At 37.4% G+C, this 22,457-nt stretch overlaps 1 protein-coding gene across 2 annotated transcripts in view; it reads left to right on the top strand.

Moving 5' to 3' along the window:
- The window catches only part of ranbp10 (RAN binding protein 10), a 34,951-nt gene that overhangs the window by 4,220 nt on the left and 8,274 nt on the right, over window positions 1-22,457 (top strand). For both annotated transcript variants that reach the window (XM_039614945.1, XM_031734191.2), the window contains exons 2-5: window positions 5,425-5,536; window positions 11,022-11,074; window positions 20,333-20,500; window positions 20,624-20,646. In XM_039614945.1, coding sequence (XP_039470879.1) covers window positions 5,425-5,536; window positions 11,022-11,074; window positions 20,333-20,500; window positions 20,624-20,646 — 356 coding nt within the window. The remainder of the gene's footprint in view (window positions 1-5,424; window positions 5,537-11,021; window positions 11,075-20,332; window positions 20,501-20,623; window positions 20,647-22,457) is intronic.

Consider the following 22,457-nt stretch of genomic DNA (forward strand, 5'->3'; position numbering starts at 1 on the left):
ATTCTCATAGTCACTCCTCACCACCCTGGTGTTATCCAGAGCCCCAAAAAACTAAGATGAAATTACTGTTTATAGTTTGGTTGTCTGCATAGGTGGATTTGTGCAGATTTTTGTTTCTTTTTGGTTTATATTATATTTGATCTGCATACTCAGATATTTAAATACTTTTGACATATTTTGAACTGACACTTTTAAAGACAAGTTTGTTAGTATTTTTAGAAAGACCTAATGGTTTGTTTTTACATTTTGATTTAACTTTCGCTAATGCTGATTTTCTGATTCAACTCAGAGGTTGAAAACTTTAAATTGTCTTCTTATGACAGGTGATATGTGAATATTTACAACGTTGTTTAGTTATAAAAAAGAGCATAATAGCCTGCCAAGCATCGTTATGTTACATGTTTCAGAACCTATATTACACTAACTTTTACTTGTTGCCATCATGATGAAGTCATGGTAATTAGAATTGGCCGAAGTGGTCCAAATTGAGTGCCATCATAATTTTTTTTGAAATTTCTAAATGCAGCATGAATTTGAAACATGGCACAGCTATGCTGCCCAAACTCTATTGGAGAGTTGGAGAGTTGGCTCTGACTCAGAAGGTTTTGCAGGTTGAATAGCTGCCACGTTGCCTCCTTTTACTCGTTGATGTATATTTCATTGAAGATCTCTGAATGCTGGCTGTACCAGCCATGAAGCCAAACACATTTATTGTAACTCTGCTCTGTCAGCATGTGCTAAATATTGTGGCATGAACAAATTTAAACTCTAATATTGTTTAGTTTTGGTTTATTGCCTGAGAAAGAAAGGTGTGAATTCTCCAACAACTGTAACAAAAGTAAAGTGAGTTAAGGAAATGTCACTAGTCACAAGTTCAGTCACCATCTGAACTTGGTTAAAAATGGATAGAAAGACGTGTAATAAGATGTAAGTGAAAATAAGTGTGTACATATATTACAGCATGTGGTATTTTGTATATTTTTCAGGCTTCTGTATGAAGTTGCATCTATATGTAAACTAGACACCTGTTGCTTTAAACTAGTATTATAGTGATGCGAAAAACTCGGAGTAAATCCAATCCAGTCGTTCAGTAGCTTATAGAACAACAATATCTTAAAAAATTGTTTCCTGTTTTAGTTCATTCTCTAATATCTAATATCAATTTCTAATATATACAACACAAATGAATGCTCCAGACCAGCAAACTGCCAAAACATCTGCTTTCATAAAGGTGTTCACGCTTAACGATTAGTTAAACCAGTTCATTTGAATAGCAGCACTTGGCTGCTACTTACTCTCCTAGTTCTTAGGGAACCGTCAAGGTTGTACTTTGTTTTTCTGTAGAGTCGTAACTGCCTGTTTTGGCTTGGCTTTGGAGCTTTATATGACTGCAATAACACAGTCATGCTACTTTAAAAAAAAATTTCTTTAGCATAAATACAATTGTGAGATACAGAACTCAGTTGTTAGGATATAAACAAAGTACACATCAATTGCATGACGTTAATATAAACACTACTAAGCACCTGTTTTTAGTGTGATCAGTTGGTGCTGAATTTCCCTGAAGTCTGTAGCCTTATTTAGCCATTTATGTGGTAACACATGTTCATGTAATACCTTCAGTATTCACATGCAGGGTGTTTACTTCTGTGTTTTAAGAAAAAAAAATTAAAATATTTAAAACATCTCTTTATCATATTTGCAGCATCTAAACAAAAATCTGATCCAGAAAATGGAACCAGAAATGAAAAATCCTATGTCATTTATGAATTTTTAAGACTCATTCCTGCAGCACACTAGGAAGGCGTGATCTAGATACAGGCTAAAATTTAGATAGTTTCCTTCTCTGCTCATGCTCAGCTTCTCCACCAAGTTTTGTTAACTTTGACCTGCATAATCCCGCTGACAGAAAGGTAGATAAATCGCAATGAAAACATACCTCTGCCTCAGCTCTTATCTAGGCAGAAGACACATAATTAAAGTTCAGAGATTAACGTTTTCAAGGGATAAGGTACACGTGGCCCTGACCCTTGTGCTGCATTCATGTATTGTCAGTAGAATGGCAACAATGTTGTTATCTCATAGTATATTTGTAGTATATTGCTAACTTAAGACAAACAGTGTATAGCATCTTTAATTTAAGATTTTATTTAACTTTAACTGTATGAGATTTTATCGGCATTCTCATCAGATGGGAAATAAAGTAACTTAAAAATCCTTAATATTACTGACTTGGAAAAACACCATTTCCAGTTTTCCATCTATTATTATATAGGCCATCATATCTCTTAGAGGCCACAGTGATGAAGTGCTGTTGTGTAGCATAATCTGCCTCAGGGAGACCAAAACAGAAGATACAAACCTTTTAGCATAAGTGCCAGGTGTATCTGTGCGCACAAACAAGTAATATGTAGCCTCGTGCTGTATGGCCACATGCCCAAACTGTTGTATTCACTTTTGTTTTGAATATTTTCTTAGTTTAGACACATTTGATAACCAATTTATTAGTCTCTACCTGTCCAAACGATTGCAGTTATTTTGTAGTAAGTTAAATAAGAGATGTAATCAAAGAGTCTGAACAGCAAAGCAGCTGTGAATTCTTTTTTTAATACCTAGCACAGTCTGTAGCTTAGTAGTATCATAGCTGAGTATATGTTGGTGGTGTTGAGGTGTCAGCTAGGCTCTAATATAAATGGCATTAATTCCCTCATGAAGTCATATAAGAATTTTTGTACTTCCTCATAGTATAAATAAATCTTCTAGTTTTATTATGATGTTGACATGGTGATATGGACTCGTCTGCTTCTTTTGACACAGTGAGGCATTTAGCAACGTGTTGCTCTGGTCTTTGTTGTGCTTGCTATTATTGAACAGATAGATTTTGCACTTTGCCTCTGCTAGTGGTCAAAAATACACCCTGGAGGCAGACTGCTGATATTCTAGTAAGCAATTAAGGCCACACAGTGCTGTGGGTGAAGAGGAACAGGACATTAACAGTTGATCCTTGAACTCTCGTGGAGAGGTTTAAAGTCGCACAAGAGCAGAAATGTCTAATACTGCCAGGGCTTTAATATTAAATCACATGGCCTTTCATTTAAATTTGGTAATGGCTTTGCAACACTGTTACACTCTAAGTTTCTTATCTAATACAAATAAAAAACCACAACAGCCTAATCAGCATGAATCAGCATGAATGCAGAGTTATAAACCAGACATTTTGGTTAACGGTAGTAACCATCTCACATACCCATTTATGTAGTTCCAAAGAGACCTGCTGGCCTACTGAGGTCTAAAATTAGACCACTGGCTGACACACAAACACACAGAGACACGCACAGACACGCCAGTCACATGTGTAAACATGATAGAACATGCATAGTGGATTTGTGGGTCAAAAAAGATGCAAAATTGAGTGTTAGTGAACATCCTGTCACTTTTTGCTTCCTAAAAAACACTAATGGGCTAGCATATGTGGATATTTTATGCAGTGTTAATGTAATTCAGACTCTAACATGCTTTAGTTCATTATCAATTATGGCACTGTGATCTTTTAATAGTGTCATAGTTGCATCCTTATTAAAAAAAATATAAAAAATAATCTTTAAAAAAGTTAGGATCACAGTTAAAGAGGTGTTGTTACTGTAAAACCTATACAAGTGATGCTATACTAAGAGTATTTTACAGAGTATTTTTTGAAAAAATTAGAACACATTGAGCCAGTATATTTCTAACTTCCTGTTCCACTCTATAGTATGTATAACTTTATTTTAGTGACCACACTTATCTCCCCCTCACACACAACAAACAGCAACAGCCTCAAGGTGTCTGCTAACAGCCAGCTGCTTCGTTTAAGGTTACAGTCTGTCTACATTTCATGCACACACAGAGCTCTCAGTGACTTGTTATGTGTGGTGACAGGTGAGCTCAGTCAATGGTGCGATTACATGTAACAGAAAAAAATGCACATGCTTACTGTAGAGGCTAGATTGCAGTTATACAACACTACTGAACATATTAGTCTCTCTCCCTCTCTCTCTCTCATGACCGGATTGCATAAGCAGCCATCTGAATATAGAATGACAGACAGTAATGTGTGTTGTGCTCAAATCTAATTGGTCCAGACACAATACATGAGCCCTGTGACCTCATTGTCTACATCTTTACCAGACTGTGTTAAATCAATGCCCTGTATAACCTATTCATAGAAAAGTCACCTTAACAAAAAGATGAATGTTATTTGAGAAATCCACACGTATCTGAGCATAATCTGTGCCTCACTGATCACTCAGCCTTGTGGTGCAAGCCTAACACAGCCTTGCGGAAATGTAGGGGGAAAAAATAAGAAAACAGATGCCAGTTAGGTTAGTTATCAAACCTACAGCTGTTTCTGTTGCCATATTCAGATTAGATGAGCTTCTTCTGAAAAGCTGCCTTTGGTCTTCATCAAACATGTCTGCCATTACTCTGGCCACACCACTCTGTCTTTTGTCTGTTCAGAGCACATTATTGCAAAAGACCTGGGGCCAGATGCAGAAAGCTCTGTTTATATTACCAACCAAAACTGTGTGTATACACTAAGGCAGATATGAGCATACACATTCATATTTTTTGTCATATTTATAGAGATGTGCCTATGCATTATCCAGTCCTCCTCACACAGAAAAAAACCCTTAATAAAAAGACATTGAAGAAAGCTTTGATGTCTGAAGAATGCTGAGATTAGGTTAAAAAGTTCAAGGTGAAAAGTCAGCTTCTGAGGCTGTTCAAAAGACATTTACAAAAAGACATCCTTTTACATCTAAATCCTTTAAAAGGTTTAAAAGTTATAAAGGGCACTCTACCTCCAAAGTGCCTCGGACAATCTGCAGATTTGGTCACAAAAATAAACATAATTTGGTCAACTTTTAACAGGCCATGTTTCAACCAAATGTAGATGTAAACCAGTGTCTTTTTAAAGGCAATTTAGCCCATGGGCGATGTCCATGGATACCTGCTGTTTGGGGGTGGCCTTTTGTACACTTCTACCTAGTTATTTATCTACATTTGAAAACGTCATTTGGACTAGATGTTAAGTTTAACATCTAGTCTAAGTTGTGTTTATTTGTCAGTGTGTTTGTCTTTTGCATTAAAAGTCAGGTTCTGCTTTTTATATGTTTTTTTGTTTTTGTTTTTTTTGCCGAGATATCAAATTTATGGCAAAAAATGCTAATGTAACACAACAAATACAGATATATTTGAGGGCCCATGACTAATTAGGCTATGAAAAAACTAAGAACCCAGGTCGGTGCTACTGCAAGCAGATGCCATATCATGAGACTGAGAAAATCAGGAGTCAAATGCAAGCCCAGTGTTTGTTTTTTTTAAAGTCCTTTTGTATTAGGCTACCATATTCTTCATGTATACCTTGTAATTCTCTTTTATCAGGTCATGGAAAGAACCACAAAGATGCAGCATCAGTGCGAGCCACACACCCAATCCCTGCTGCCTGTGGGATCTACTACTTTGAAGTCAAGATTGTCAGCAAAGGTCGAGATGGGTAAGCAGATGCAACTTTTAAAACCTTAGTGTTGGTGCCCTATGTTACCATGGTAACCTGACTTACCCCCCCTGGGTCATTCATAACATTTTCAGTGTGCCCACACAAAAATAAAATTGCAGTAACTTTGTGTATTTCCTTGTTGTTAGTTTTTATTATATTCTGACTTTGAAGCTTAGGTCCATGAATCACTGCACTGGCTGTTTTCTGAGGATATTATCAGAGGAGCAGGGTTTTATATATGTGTGTATATGGAAAAACCTTTCCTTTTATTGTTTCATATTAAAGAAAAAAATAGCTAACTTTAATAACTTGAAATAAATTACATGAATTGGATTTTTAATTAACATTTAAACATTTAATTTGTTGGTTATAAACACATTTTTTAATGACAATCATTTTTAGCACTGGTGCAAAACTTGTCAGTAACAATGTCTTTGTTCCTTTTTGTCAGTTTTTTGCATTTACACCTGTTAACTTGGTTGTGCAAAGTTTTTTCCACCATGAGTCTGTATCAAAACAGCAGTCTTTATATCACTTATCTTATTACTGTCCAAATCCTTTGGTGTCATGACAGAGAGAGTTGCATCAGTGGAAAATTTTAGGGTGTTTTTGTTCATCTGCTGTACCAGTGAAAATAGTAGCCAGCCTTAAAAGTACAGTTTTAGTAATTATCACTGTCATCTAATGTGAGGGACTACACCTGAAAATTGTAGATCTGTGTTGCTTATAGTCAAGAGATTCTTCTTAGTTGCTCTAGAATTACAATAATTGGGTGTCATTTCCAGAATTAGGAAATATGGAACGTTTTGAGCCCAGACTGCCTCTTCATCATGGCCCTGTGGGAATTGATTATTTAATCAGAACACACACACACACACACACACACACAGTTTCAAATTGATACATTTTTTTTGAAGTACTAAGAGAAGTCTATTTCACCAAGCGTATCCTCCTAGATAAACTGGGTCTGGAATTGTTTGCTTCAGCTTGGCAGCTAGAATAGGTAACGTTGTGCACTGTTGCTGAAAAAGTTGCCACATGGAATTTAACAGCAAGAAAGTTCCTCCAGTTTAGTTCTGTTATTCCAGGACTCTTTGGAAGGACCTGAATGGCAAATTTACTTCTACATTATAAAACAGTCAAAGATGAACACTATATGTAAATGAATATGCAAAGATCTTTAGTGTCAAATGAGGCCATACAGCACAAAATAGAGTCATTGCCTTTGAGCTAAAGCATATTCAGTGATTGCTGAGGTTGCTGATGAGTAAGTGTTAGGTTAATCTCTGCAATTATTTTGCCATGTGGTTAAATGTCTGGCTTTCAGATTCTCTTTTGTGACTTGATTGGAGCTGAAACACCTCTCCATTTAAAAAAATTCAAATTCCACAGTAAACACTCCCTATTTCCAGTAAACAGCTAGGCATACAAAAGAAGTGATGCAAAAATGTTTGTATGGCTTTCATTTTTAGGCAGCTAGAAGCTGGATGATGTGTCATGGAATGCCACTAGAATAACATGTACTCTGTGTATACATTTGAAGTTACACCCATAAGCTAATAAGTCATTTTGAAACTTAAAAATAAGCTCACATCTCGGGTCTCAGACAGTACTGAGAAAAAGCCCTAAATTCAAGAATTTGAATTCATTAGAATTTCGTAGAGATATCTTGATTGTAATTTTTTCATCTAAGTCCAGATTTGTATTAGTGTAATCTGAAAATACTCATTTTTATGATTCTAGTTTTCTCTAACTGACAGCATATACAAACAAAAGCCAACTTTTCTTCAATGCAATTTCCAGAATAAAAGAAATTATTGAACTTTCCATGCAGTAAGTGTAATAAGTTATATTATCTTCTCTCACTGAGGCAACTTTGAAATATAAAGGCCTCTACCACTGGAAAGAGGATCAGATAATTAACTAAAAATGAGTTGCTCATTTTACCGGATAACAGGATACTGACCCTTTTACCTTTTTCACTCACTTCAATAATTTTACTCATAACTACCTTGACCCTTTGACTGCTCATACTGAGGCCAATACCTGGCCTAGGGCTGTATCTAAGGTGTGGATAGCTTTAGCTTGTTTTTTTGTTGTTGTTTTTTTCCACACTGGTACCCTACGGACTCTACTTTGGCAGATTTTCTGTCTTCATTGACAGTAAAGAGCCTTCATGCTAACAATATGTTAGCATGTGACTGTGAGTGTGCATGACTATTTGCCTTGAGAAATCAGAGGGTCACCTCCTGATCACTGATATGAGCCAATTCCAGTCCCTGGGCGGTTGATTAGTGTATCTCTACAGTTTTGTTGGGCTACAGCCTAGAAGTCAATGATTTGAGTCATCAACTGGATCAAAGCTTTTGTTTACAACTTTTTAAACCAATCTAAAGTGGTTTAAGCAGAAATCACATGGACTTCAATGCTCTTGCTTCCTTCACTTTGAATAAGGCGGCGTCATGTGTAGCAGAACTAAGCTGTGGATCTGTTGCTTTGGATTACTTCACGCTGCTTACACTGAAACTAAATAGAACTCCAACTTTTTATTCGCCACTGTAGATGTAGATGAATTAAATCACATTTACTGAAATGCTCTAGTGTAGCAGTTAGCCAATTGAATGACTTAATGAAAATATTCTGAGAGAGTTCAGTGGTTTGCTTTGCAATTCGCCATCAAAAGTCAGAGAATTTGGTGTTACAGTGAATCTTTAGCCTGTTGCATTTAATGTTTTTTCTTTATTTTTTTGACTATTTACATTGTAGATTCTCACTGAAGGCATTGTAATGTAGTAAACAAAAAACAGTTAAATAACTCAAAACATGTTTGATATTGTAGCGTCTTCAAAGTACTGACCCTTTTCTTTGATTGCTGTTTTGCACACTCTTGGCATTCTGTTGATGAGCTTCATGAGGTAGTCACCTGAAATGGTTTTCCAACAGTCTTGAAGGAGCTCCCAGAGATGCTGAGCACTTGTTTACCCCTTTGCCTTCACTCTGTGGTCCCTCTCATCCCAAATTATCAGACCACAAAGGTCTGATTCACGCAGTCTCCTCTGAACAGTTGATGTAGAGATGAGTCTGCTACTGGAACTCTGTGTGGAAATTATCTGGGCTCTAATCTAAGGTGCTGTTAACTTGCGATTTCTGAGGCTGGTGACTCAGATGAATTTATCCTCAGCAGCAGAGGTGACTCTTGGTCTTCCTTTCCTGGGGCGGTCCTCATGTGAGCCAATTTCGTTGTAGTGCTTTTTGGTTTTTGCGGCTGCACTTGGGCACACATTTTGGAAAATTGCTAAAAAAAAAACTGACTGACCTTCAGTTCATAAAGTAATAATGGACTGTGGTTCCTGTTTTTTTTTTAAATACCTTATTTTTGGCGTTTTTCAGCTTTATTATGCAGAGCAGTGAAGAGTGAAAGAAAGAGAAAGGGGAAGACCTGTGGTAAAGGGCCGCGGGTCAGACTCGAACCCGGGCCAGATGCTCTCTGCCATGCAACACTGCTCATCCCTGTGAGCTAAACTGGTGCCTGTCCTTTACTTAGCTGATTGGTTCTTGCCATAAAATGAATTGTAACAGTTGTCAAATAGGGCTGTCAGCTATGTACCAACCTGACTTCTGCATAACACAACTGATGGTCCCAAGCCCATTAAGAAGGCATGAAATTCCACAAAGAAACCTTGTCAAGGCACACCTGTGAAGTGAAACCATTTCAGGCATGACTGCATCATAAAGCTCACTGAGAGAAGGCCAAGGGTTTGCAGTGCTGTCAACAAAGCAAAGGGTGGCTACTTTTAGAAATCTAAAATATAACCCATGTTTAGAGTTTATTATCAATTTTTTTCTTTTTTTTTGCTACATGCTTCATATATTTGGCTGGTAGTCTATGTATAATAAATATTTATTATCATAAATCTCAATAAAAGTTGTTGTGGGTCAATTTATTAAAGAAAAATATATTGTGCATATTTTATAGCATGAACATTGCAGTGAACCATTGGTACCATGCCTAGAGTGGCAAGCTATACCACTGCAGAAACTTAAGGCTTAGCTATTTTGCATGAACATAAAATTGAACACTAATAATTAAATGAAAGAAGTGAAGAATATCTGTCAGAGGTAAAGGAAACAGCATAGGTAAAAAAAAATATATAAATAAAGCCATCGTAAAAGACTGCTTTGTGTTATTTGAGTTGCTTCAATGGCTTAGTCACTGGTTACTGGTTTCATCATCACTGGTCATTACAAAACCTTTCTTTGCCATATACTAGTGGAATAGCAATTATTAAACTCTCTTTGGAAAAAGCTTTTTTGGTTTAAAAAAAAAAGTGCTGCTGACTTTGTGCAGATTGGCCACATTAATCTAGAAAGCAGAGAGAGGATTAATTAACATGGACACTCAACTGGTTTAATTCGACTGAAAAATGATTGTAGACCACTGACTAAGAATAATCTTGTTTTTATTTCGATTTCTCTCTTCGGATGTTTTAGTTGTTGTAGGTTGTGCTGCTGCAAATTTCCCCAGTTTTAGATTAAAATATATGTCTACGTATTTCTTTTTCATTATTATGTCATTACTGTGATAAGTCATATTAATAGATTTGCATGTTAGCCGCTAGGATCTACTGATGTGTGCGTGCTTTTTGTTCATAGCTTTGGTGATGAAATATTTCTGCATCTGTTGGATGGAGTGTCAAAGTTCTGTGCTGATATTTTTGTTCTCATCATTTGAAGATGTATTCCTTTAGTCTTTTTCATTATATATTCCAATGCTAGATAACAGTCAAATCAATGCAGACATAAGTGAGAGCTGAATAACTTTGATGATCTCTTTAATTTTTTATATTGTGCCAGCATCAGGTGCATTTTTAAGTTTACGTGCTATTGTTGTTGAGCACAGAAGCTTGCTATGACAAAGTCCAGCATCACAGAGATGCTAGCATGTCTATGTGCTGCAAAGCTGTGTTCACACATGCCCTGCAGCCCTGAGTTTTTGTAGACTTGACTGATGTGTCTTTTACTCCTCTTACTTTGTAAACTTATTTGAAAAGCATGAAACATTTGAATAAGACCAACCATGTGGCCCAAAGCAGGCATTTATTACTGATCTTTATGTTATTACTACTTTGTAATATGCCAAATGCATTCAAGTGGCAATAATGCTGACTTGTTCAAATTAATAAAAATATTTTTTGCTGTCATTTTAAGCTGGTCTTCATGAAAATGATGCAGACCAACTGCTTATCCTTGTTTGCCACTTTGGATGTTTAAGCTCATGGACTCAGTAAATCACGATGACTAGTCAGAAGAATTTGAAGACACTCTACTTCTGCCAACCCTCATGAGTATATGAGCATCAGCTCAGAATTTGCAAAGCTAACTGGATTAAATATTTGAGAAGAAGCTGATCCGAGTGTTTAAATGTACTGGGTGCTCAGTAATGACATGTAAATCTAATTTTTTTGTCTCTTGCTGTGTGCAGATACATGGGCATTGGCCTGTCTGCTCAGGGAGTCAACATGAACAGACTGCCTGGTGAGTACAACTTGAATAATGTCATTGTATTACAACCAGTAGGAGGATGAAAAGATAGACATGTTTTGTTTTTTTTAGATATACTGATGAATGTATAGCACAGTGGTGCAGTGGCTAGCAAGAAGATGCAAGGTTTGAATATCCTGCTCTGATTTTGTCTTATATTTCAAAGGCATGAATGTTAGGTTGATTGATTGGTGAGTCTAAATTGGCAGAAGGTGTAGTGGTGTGTGTGGTTGTCTGTCTCTTTGCTTTAGCGATGGACCAACAACCTGTCCAGAGTGTACCCTGCTTTTCACCTTGAGACGGCTGGGATGGGTTCCAGCTAAGATGCATAACCAGTTAGGAAAACGGATGGATGAATGTTATAGTGGGCGTATAGCTGTCAGAATTTCTAATGAAAAGATGGTAGGCCTACAATTTGGGGTCTGTGTTAGGAGTAGTTAGCAAAATAGGGTTAAATAAGGATTCCAAAGTTTACTCAACAACCCAGGGTATGGCAAGAGCGTCATCATGCCATTGTTCACCAATAGCATTGGCTTGCTGTACTGAAGCCAGCATTTCTGCGACTTAGCAGTCAGAGTGGACGGGTGCTTTGGCTGGCTGGGAAGATGAACATCCTGCGTCACTCTTTTTTTGTTCCATTTTGATTACACACAGCACAGTCCACTCAATACAGTGAAGCAGCTACAGAGGGGCTTTCCAAAACCTTGAACCTTTCTAGTTACTTACTGGCGAACAGCCTTAACCCCCAGCCCTTACAGGCTTAGATTACAATCAAAGACTGACACTGTTTACTTTAGCCTTGTTTCTATTTTCTCATGTATATTGCAAACCCTGATAAAGGGTTCATTATTAGGAGATTGAGATATTTTTAGAACTAAAGTAGCAGTGGAGATAATGTGGATGCATGTGTGGAGGGAATATACTAAAGGTGGATGAAAGGAATGAAGAAGAAATTGATTTTTGAGGATAAATCAGAAGCTGGAAAAGTACCAACATTTCTGAGATGCAGGGATGAAAACAGGTGGAGATGATGATGCTCAGGGTTTCTGCCATAATTAGATGCAGTTTGTCTGACGGCTGCAGTAGAGAACATGTCAGGACATGTTACTGAGCTGTCATACAGATCAGTGACAGATGACATGGACTTATTGCAGCCTCGTGGTGATCCACCTATTACTTTATAATGACTGATTGCTCGGTTTGTATTTTATGCAGAGTTTATTTTTGGTCCAGAGCCTTAGCCAACACCCAGTGAAATTACTACTATATGCAAAGATCTCAATGACTGTGTTTTGTGTCAATCTAAGGGTGTCCTCATAGGCAGTTTCACCTTACATCGTGTATTATGGGGCTTTCAGATAATAAAGAAACTGTAGTGATTTTTAAAAACATGTTTACCATTGCATTTGGTTTAGCTCAGTTACCTCTCAGTTAAATCAGTGCTTCAAGCATAGACAGTACCATTGTACTCACAGCAAACACAGAAATCCCCCGCTGGTTACTCAGAAGAATGCAGAATTAAAGCATTTGCGTGTTGGCTTCACTTTTTCGACACAGAAGATATATCCCATTTTTCACGTTCAGACCAGAGTCTTGTCGGTGACCCTCTTCCAATCACAGGTCAGGAGTAATGTGTATTCCCCGACTGGTTGGTGAGTGTTTGCTGGAGGTTACTGACTGAAACTGGTCACAAAGATGGTGCTGCACCAATAACCTTCTTTTAATTGATGTTTTCATTAGCAGATTGTTGTGGTTGGCCATAGTTTGCGTGGAACATGCCGACTTGTCTGGCCAACTACCCGCCAAGCCGCGGTGGAAGTTTAAAAAGTGCAATGCAAACCAGAAACAGAGAATGCTTGCCTTCAGAGTAAAAGTTGTGCCTTACCACTGCAACCAACACATTCCAAAATGTGCAGCTTTTACTTTGAAAGTGAATGGTGACCCCAACCACAAGGTTTTCATTGATTGATAGCCAGCAAATTCCAGTAGCCACTTGCCATTTTTCTCTACTGTAAATGCTGGGCTCATAAACTGGTCTCTAGGCCTGTGTGACTGGAGCCTATTCTGTCTGTGGCTTCAGTGCAGTGGTTATATTGTTACGGTGATGACATGTCACGTAATGTACATTTCTGGTCAGCCCACAATGAAAATCATCATTACTCACTGAATTTTCCACCAGTTTTCACCTAGCTTAGTATTTATTTCTATCAAGAAGAATTAGATTCCTACAATAAAGATGAATAAAGTTGTGGAGAATTACACTTGCAGCTTTAATGAAATCAGTTGTTTATAAAAATCTACTCAACAAATCAGTTGTCTTGCACTTCTGCTAACTTTGTTTACATGTGTGAACAGCTCAGACAGCGGTCACTTCTATAACTCAGAGAACAAAGGTGCTGCTATAAAGATTTAATAAGAAACAAGCCTTTGTCTGCTAACACATAAACATTTTATTGTCTAAATGCTGTACATAGACAGTAGGCAGTGCATTCATATGGGAGGTCAACACATCAGTTTTATTCCTTGTCCTCCACTTTTCCACTGAATTATTTTGTATTGTTTTGTTTTATCTGGACGTGTGTTAATGGTCCAGCAACCTCCGGTGACACAGGAGGAAACATAGTGGCCACTTAGCTGCTGATAACCTCACTTAAGCCCCTTCCCTCTCCCCAACCAGTGAGAACATGTATGTGCTTCCACCAATCATATCCTGTGGTTTTCAGGGCCTGTGTGGGGCTATTTGCTTATTGAATGGTTAAGATCTGTGCGGTGGCTGAGGTTTGTGGAATGCTGTGGAGGCTGGTGGCAGCCAGTTCAGCAGAGTCTAGATGCACACATACACAAAGATCCCTCATTCTCCTCTCTTCTTGATTCACATGTGTTAGACGTCACACAAAGGCCTGGAACAATGTGGAAAAGCGTCGCATGGATGGATGCTTTTTTCACAACTGGTTACAGATCAGTTATGAAAGTATTTTTTGTAACTAGGATTTTACTACAGATGGTGTGTAGCCCTGGTACACAGATTACTGATGATTGCCTTAACTCGGGCTAACTCGGCATGTTTGTGTGCCAGTGTGTGTTTGTCCCAAACTGTGGAGATTTATCTCTGTGTGTCCTGGGCTTCACTGATTGCATCTCTGAGTGTTTATGTTTGTTCCCACTCATCCGTGCATCTGTGCACACTTTCACAGCATGCTGCACATGTTGTGTGTGTACTGGTGAAGTGTATAATGTTCTATATGTGCTGTGAGTGTATATGTATGGTGATTGTGAAGGTGTCTTTGTGCAAAGATGTGTTTCTGTTATTTTAATTTTGAATGCAGACAATATTAGACATTCCAGTTATTATAATGCAATAGAACTGAGCCCATGAACTGCAGCATCCAAAATGATCAAACTGCTAAATTAACACTTATTTGTCAAATGCTGAATATGACATCCTTAATCAAGGGAGCAATTATTGCAAGGTTGTTGTATTTAACTTTTCTAGTTTTTGCTAGTAATGGCAAAAAACACCCAAATCAAACCTGTGAAATTGAAAATCTTGCACTCAGAAATCCTTCTTGAGTTAAAGTTCTGAAGTGTTATATAAGTTCCGTGTGAGGTGGAATTACCATCATAAATCATAAGATTCAAAACTAAGTTTTGAAAGCTATGGTCTTGAAATTTCTATGCTAAATTGCTATGCTAAACAGCACACTTTACTGGTTTCATTTATCCTGTTAAAACTCTGTCTGATGGGGTGACCCGATGGTTGATTGTCTAGGGCACACACCACTTTCTAAAAAATGCTCTCAGCAGCTGACTCTCTGCTCAACCTTTGCTGCATGGCATTGGCCTGCCTGCTTTAAAAAAACACACTTTTCTAGTCTGTCTCTGCTCCATCTCTTTAATGAAAGGCAAAGTGCTAAAAAATATCTTAAAAAAAGAAAACCTGTCAGATGTACCAGAGTTCAAAGCTGGAACTGAAGATTCAAGCATCTCTGAAAAGTCAGTTAAAAGAGCGAGTATTACACGCTTGTAAAGTTTCAGATCTTTGAAGATGCATCTTTATAGCACTGCAAATATTCTAAGTTAGGGAAGGAGAGAAATTTTAACCAGGGCCAGAGGAAAAGCCTAAGCAATTTAATAAATATATGTTTGTCAATTGGTTTCTTTTTTAAAAAAAACCCCCAAACTTCTTAACTGTTCAGAAATGAAAGTAAAACCAGTATTGTGTAGGTATTACTTGTGTCCTCACCGCCGGCAGGAGCTACCTTGGATCATGGGGTTCTGTGGTTTTCTTTACATCACAACTGTGGATGTTCATTTTTTTATGGGATCTGGAACCACACATTAATCATATATTATTTTCTTGTTTTAATGTAAAATATTGCTTTTTATAAAATTATTGGATTATTGGATTTGAAATAAATTTAGTAAAATGTTAGTTCACATTTTACTCGAGTAAGTAAAAAACTGGGGTACTGTAAAATGTTAATAAAAACAGAATGCAATAATACACATAATAGAAGATAGAAATGATATCAAATGTTTAATGATACCAACACATCCTTAAAACTTAGGATGGGGCTTTGTTTTCCACTGTGTAGCATCCCCTCTCCTTTTAACAACAGTCTGTACACATTAACTGAGGAGATCAGCTGCTGGACTGAAGATCTGGACTGTAAAAAAGCCAATTTTTCACCTGGACTCTTCTACTATGAAGCCAGTATGTGGCTTAGCATTGTCTTGCTGAATTATGAAATACCTTCCCTGAAAAAAACACATTTTTAGATGGGAGCGCATGTTTCTTTAAAACCTGTATATATCTTTCAGCATTGATGTCTTTCCAGATGTGCAAGCTCCCAGTTCCATAGTCAGTAATGCATTCCCACACAATCAGATATAAGTTTTGAACTGAGTGCTGGTGACAAGTTGGATGGTCATTTTCCTATTTAATCGGAAAACATGGCATTCATGTTTCCAACAACAAAATTCAAATTTCATTTTTTCTGCTCGTCTTTACATCTGTGAAATTCATGCCAATGCTCTATTGCACCCTATCATTTTACTGGCCTCTTGCTAGCTAGCATAGCTAGTTGCCCAGGTGCCCAATTTTTTTGCGACATGTTGCTGCCATCATTTTCAAAACAAGCTAATATTTTTCATGAAATAATAACATATCTCAGTTTAATTTTTCAGGTTAAATTTGATGTGTTATGGGTTTATGAGATCTGCAAGTCACTGCATTCTTTTTATTTACATCTTACACAGCATCCCAGTTTTATTTGGAATTATGGCTATACATCAAAAATGTAATAAAGTTCTGTCCTTGTGTATGCGTTTGTGTGTCCTGTGATAGTACAATGTTCTCCACTGCTGACCTCTGTGCCTGATCCTGCTGTGGAGGCCTGCCCATTTCATTAGCATGTGGGAGCAGTGAGCCTGGCTTTAGAGGCAATATCCCTGTCAGCAGATTAATCTAATACCTCACCACGCACACGCACATGCACACACACACACGCGTGCGCGCACACACACACACACACACACACACACACACACACACACACACACACACACACACACACACACACACACACACACACACACACACACACACACACACACACACACACACGTGTATATACACATATGCACAAAAAAACACATGGAGGGACAGAGGACAATATGTGCTGTGTAAGTTGAAAGAAATATCCCAATGCACAGGATACAGATACAAAGATGCACGTCCAGCTGAGCCTAATAATATTTGACATGCTCACAAATACACATATGCACATACAAGTACGCATCTAATATCTCGGCTCGCCCACGACCTACTTTTCCTAACCCTGCTTTGCTTTTTGGCAACAACATGCAAGCTGCAAGTGAGGAGAAACACCAACAGAGCTGAAGCTGAACAGTCCGGTTCAGGTCACTTTCAGGGTGCTCAGTTCAGGGTGAGCCATTCATGCAAAACTTAAGGTTTCATTGAGTTAAAGTCAAGGACTGATTTTGTAAAGTTTCACTTGTGCTATAGAAGAATACTTCCATATAACTTTAGATCAAGTCTGTGCGATTAACCAGACATTTGTCAGCTGATATAAATTCACTTGGGCAAAGAGGCGGTGATCTATGTAACTTTCTCACTCAGACAGTGTGAGACTGCATTTTAGCTTTGGAAGAGATACAGGAACTAATAACAGATCAATACTAGCATCATTTTATTTGTCTTAGGCAGGCAGGATAATATAGACATGTCATCCTATATGGTCGTTTTACATCCTCTCAAAGAGCAGTATAGAATTATTTAGGTTAGACTGTACTGTATGGTGGTTGCTTCTTGCAGTCTGTAGCACTCCATACTGTGCCAAGCTGTGTGTAAAGCATATACTTTTATTTTGAAGGGTCATACAGGTTGTTATTGCCTTGAATTATTGGCTTTGCTGGTCCCACTTTTGTCAGTTACACTGTACCACTTTATTTTATTGGTGTTTACTTGTGTAATGATTCCAAACAATTTCTGGTGTTTTCTAGAAAGAGTAGTGCAGTGTGTATAAACACGTAAAACATAAAAAAACAAGAAAATTTTTAATAGGAATGTACTGAAGCACATTTTCAGCAAGTTGTCTGGTGGCACACTGGGTTAACTAGTGCAAGTTTATCATCTAATAATTTTTATTGAATAGTTAGTACAGCTGATAACTGATGTGCATTGACAACATCATCCATGGTAGGATCAGTTGTACTCTTAAAATTTCCCTCAAAAGGGGGAACTCATCAAAGCAATATTCTAATAAATTAAGGTCATACAACCGTAGTTAATACCTTCGTACTGCATCTATGAAGCATCTATTTTATTTATTTTTTTGTTCAAAATAGAAACGCTGATCTCCAAGTCTTCATTCTGAATTATGGACTGGGCTGTGCCACTTCTCTTTCTATTATCCTGCTTGTGAATGAAGTGGAACAAACCACTGTATGAAATCTTCAGGTTTTCTTGGGCAATTTCCTACAGGGAATACCCATTATTTCTTAAAACATGTCTGATTGATTTAAACAAAAAGCTGCTTTTTTAGGAGCATTTTAAGACTGTAATCAGACTCAAATTGTAGTTTTATCATGAAAAACTTGCATTAAGTTAGATTTTTTTTTAAAAAGAGAGACTGATCCCAAACTTTTTTTTAAAGCAATATTTTAACTGCAAGAACTTTGCTGGTAAAGTGAGATCCACGGTGTATTAGAGATAAATGGGAAAGAGTATTTTTGAACAGGGCAGCTGTAGCGAGACAGGAACTAAATGGAGTGTCTTTGAAAGATGCAAGTCATAACACGGGTGTTTTAATGCTAGTTGTAGATATTCATCTATACAACTGTCACGCTAGAGGCTGTTTTGAGAAAAGTGAATGTTTGACAATTACAAAATAAACAGATGAGATATGGGTAGCCTTAACATTGATAATAGGTTATGAAATACCCAAGAACCCCGCGGTGCTACATTTGGCTACACACGAGGGCTGAGGAAAGGTACCTTGTCTTAGTTGCAACAGAAGAGGCAGTCTTGAGCAAAGTGGGAGTAGCTGTCTGGACATTACTGATAAAATAAATGATGTGGAAAGACACACAAAAAAGTGGACTCCCTAGAAAACCCATTGCAATTGCAATTTAAAAACTATTACATGTGTAATAGTGATAATAGTTTCTAATAAAAGTGTCCTTCACATATACTTTTTAGTGTTTCTTCTTGAATATTCTGAAAAACAGTGGAATATAGATTTACAGAAGTCTATGAGGTCAGCTGTAGACACACTAAAACATTTGGTTGCATGCCTGGGGTACTGGATCCTCCCAAGTGGTCCTACGATGAGCCTAGAGGGCATAAGATGTGTGTTTTTGTGGTCCATAACAATGCATTTCTGCAACTGCTAGTCACTTTTAGTTTAAACCACCTTGTACTTAATATTTAATTCAGGATTAACTTTTTGTCATTTGGCACTATTATTTTTAGTGCTAGCAAAACTGTCAAACATGGTTACATTAGCCTCAACTGTAAATGCACTGCTAATTAGCAAATGTTAGGTTTCTAATTCAGAAGCCTAATATGCTAAATGTTTATAAATGTAGTTTGAGGCTTGTGAACATAGCTATAACTGTTGATGCTGTGTCACAAGCACATATTGCTTAATCCAAAGGGCTCTCAAGTCCAAATGAATCAGTCAATTGGAATGTAACCAACTGGTATTTTATTTCACTGGAAACATTATTTCACAATGGTAAAGCAAGAGTGTATAAGAGGGATTAGGGATCAGTCAGGCCAGTGTTTTCATACCACAACAAGCTGTATTGTATATAAGTAGATGGCTTTTTTTGGAAGTTTCTTAGCATATTATTAAGAAATTTCTTGGGATGCACTGATACATGGGTCAAATATCAGTAATGGCTGATATAGGCCTTATTGACTGATATTAGCAGGTAAGATAGTATTTACTGATAACAAAGGCAGATACATATCTGTTGTGTTAAATTTTCAGACTTCGTTGACTTGATACAAAGGATAAAAATCTTCAAAAATAAAGAAACTGAAAAATAACATCAGTTTCAGCTTTGGCTGTTGTTTTAAGCACCGCTATCAGCCTGGAATTTAACACTCTGCTTATCTGTAGAAATTATGGATCTGTAAAAACTTTAAAAATATCAACAAATATAGTATTTAGTGCACTGTATGTTTAAGTTCTTACTCAGTTGCATTAATAAGCTACCAGTGACTCACCTTTGTTGTATACACATGCATCACTACCAGCAGGAACAAGAAATTGGTTTATGTAATTAGTACATCATAAGATCTTCCTCTCTTCCCCTGGTGCCCTTTAGTCTTCTGGTCCAGCCTCCTGTGCTGCTGTTCCTGTTGGCAGTGACTCACCAGTTTCTTTACACAGACAAAGTCCTCCTGCTGGCCATCCGGGAGGGCGGCCTGCAGACTCAGAAAGTGTCAGTTTTTATGAGCCGCCTTGTAGGCAGCGGCAGTCAGATGGGAAAATTTGAGTTGCTGAAGTCAATGAGTAACTGTCTTCCTTCCTGTTAGCAGTGACCTCAAGCAAGGCACTTCACCCCAGCTGCTTATACTTTTCATACTGAGCTGCTCCCAATTTATGCGTGCAGCAGTAAGACTGTGTGTTTGTCACCGAGGTTTTGATTACTGACAAGTTTTTCACATGGTTCAAGTATGAGATGCAAGAACTAATCCTAATCCTTGTCCTATTTTAGGATGGGACAAGCACTCATACGGTTACCATGGAGATGACGGACACTCCTTCTGCTCCTCCGGGACCGGCCAACCATACGGGCCAACATTCACCACGGGTGATGTAATTGGCTGCTGCGTCAACCTCATTAACAACACTTGCTTTTACACCAAAAATGGCATCAGTTTAGGTTGGTGTACATGTTAAGATCATTTTATTTTAAATTAATTGATAGAAAGTCATTTAGCATCAACTGGAACCAACGTGTGCGTACGTTCTTAACTCTAACTCGGTTTGTCTTTCTGTCCTGTAGGTGTTGCCTTCACAGACCTCCCCGTAAGTATTCATTATAGCCATGTTTTCCCATCATAATCCTTCAGCACTTTCCTTTTATTAATAAGCCCAATTTTAATCACCTCACTTTTTGTTTTGTGTAAGTGATATCAACTGTGCAGCTGCCCATCTAATTGCAGTTTATTTTGCCATTTGGGGTCAGAAACCCTTTCTGTGTTTTTTGGGTCCATTGGCTGATATAACTGGAATGTTTCAAAAAAGAAAAAAAAATGTTTTACTGGACAGATTGGTTTAAGACTAGACTACAGTCTCCACAGTTCAAAGTAGCTGTACACACAGAAACCAAACAGTATCTAACCCAGGCAGCCTTCATCTGAGTGCTGATGTTAGTTTCATATCCTGTTAGTGGGTTGTTTTTTTGTTTTTCGCAAAAACCAACAAACAGCTGTTTATCCAGTGACTTTTGTCTAGTATGGAACCCGAGGTATTCAATAACAAAAGTGCTTTTCATGACATTTGATTTTGGGACAACCCAAAATCAAGTGTATGTATTTTTACCAATCTAGATCGTTTTGGTGTGAGTTACTCAGTTAGGACGTTTTTAATTTTCTAGAACAGATTTGCACTTCGTGGTCTTTAATGCACAAAAATACATTTGGGGAACTCTGCATTAATGTTTCTTTTCAAAAACTGTGACCAAGTTACATCAAAAGTCCACAGACTTTGTTTTGAGCAGTTTCATGTAAGAACTATTTCGATTGTTTACAGCCACTAAAATACAGAAGTGTGCAGCTAGTTAGCATTAAAGCTCCGCCAAGAGAGACACCATCAGTGTTTACATCCTGTCACAATTTAACTAGCATGAACAGCTCATCACACATCACAGAGTTGGTGGGTATACAACCCCAGTTCCAAAACAGATGGGACGTGGTGTAAAATGCAAATAAATATAAAATGCAGTAAAGTGAAAATCACATAAACCCATATTTTATTCACAGCACAACATTTAAAACATTTGAAATGTTTAAATTGACAAAATGCACCATTTTGAATTTGATGGGAGAAACACATCTCAAAAAGTTTGACAGGGCCATGTTTCCCATTGCGTGGCATCCCTTCTTCTTTTAACAACAGTCTGAAAACACCTGAGAGGAGGAATATTGTCCCAATCTTGTCTGATGTAGCATTCAGGGTGCTCAAAAGTCCTGGATCTTCTCTGTTGATTTTTTTCTATTCACCAAATGTTTTCAGTTTTTGAAAGGTTGATACTAAAGACAGGCCACTACACAGTTTCAACATTGTTCCTTGCGTACAAAGATTTCTCCAGATTCCTTTTGATATATTGTCTTTGGAATTTTACATTGACGAACATTATTCTGAAAATATTCCTTTCATTTTATACCCAGTCATGTTACTGACTTCGTGCCAATTAATCAAATTATTTGGAGCTTTTTAGTTTTAGTACTACTTAAATTTCCAACCTTTTCTTGTCCCATCCCAACTTTCAAAATTAGCTGTTATTTTTCTTGAAATAATGAAATGTCTGCCTTTAAACATTTATATGTTTTCTATTTTCTATTATGAATAAAATATGGGTTTATGAGATTTGCAAATCATTGAATTTTGTTGCACAGCATCCCAAACTTTTTGAATTTGTGGTGGTATTCTGACACCATTATTAGAAATCATTGATGTTAATATGATCACCAACAACTGTAGAAGTGTAGATATGCTAGAAAATAGGGGAAAATATAATAAGTTCCCCTTCAGGCTTTGTTTTTTGAAGTGTTTGATGCAACATTGTAATTTAGTCATTTTTTAAATAATATGTAAATATTAATGTTGCTCAGTGC

The sequence above is a fragment of the Oreochromis aureus genome, linkage group 7 (assembly GCF_013358895.1).
Source record: "Oreochromis aureus strain Israel breed Guangdong linkage group 7, ZZ_aureus, whole genome shotgun sequence".
NCBI lineage: Eukaryota > Metazoa > Chordata > Actinopteri > Cichliformes > Cichlidae > Oreochromis > Oreochromis aureus.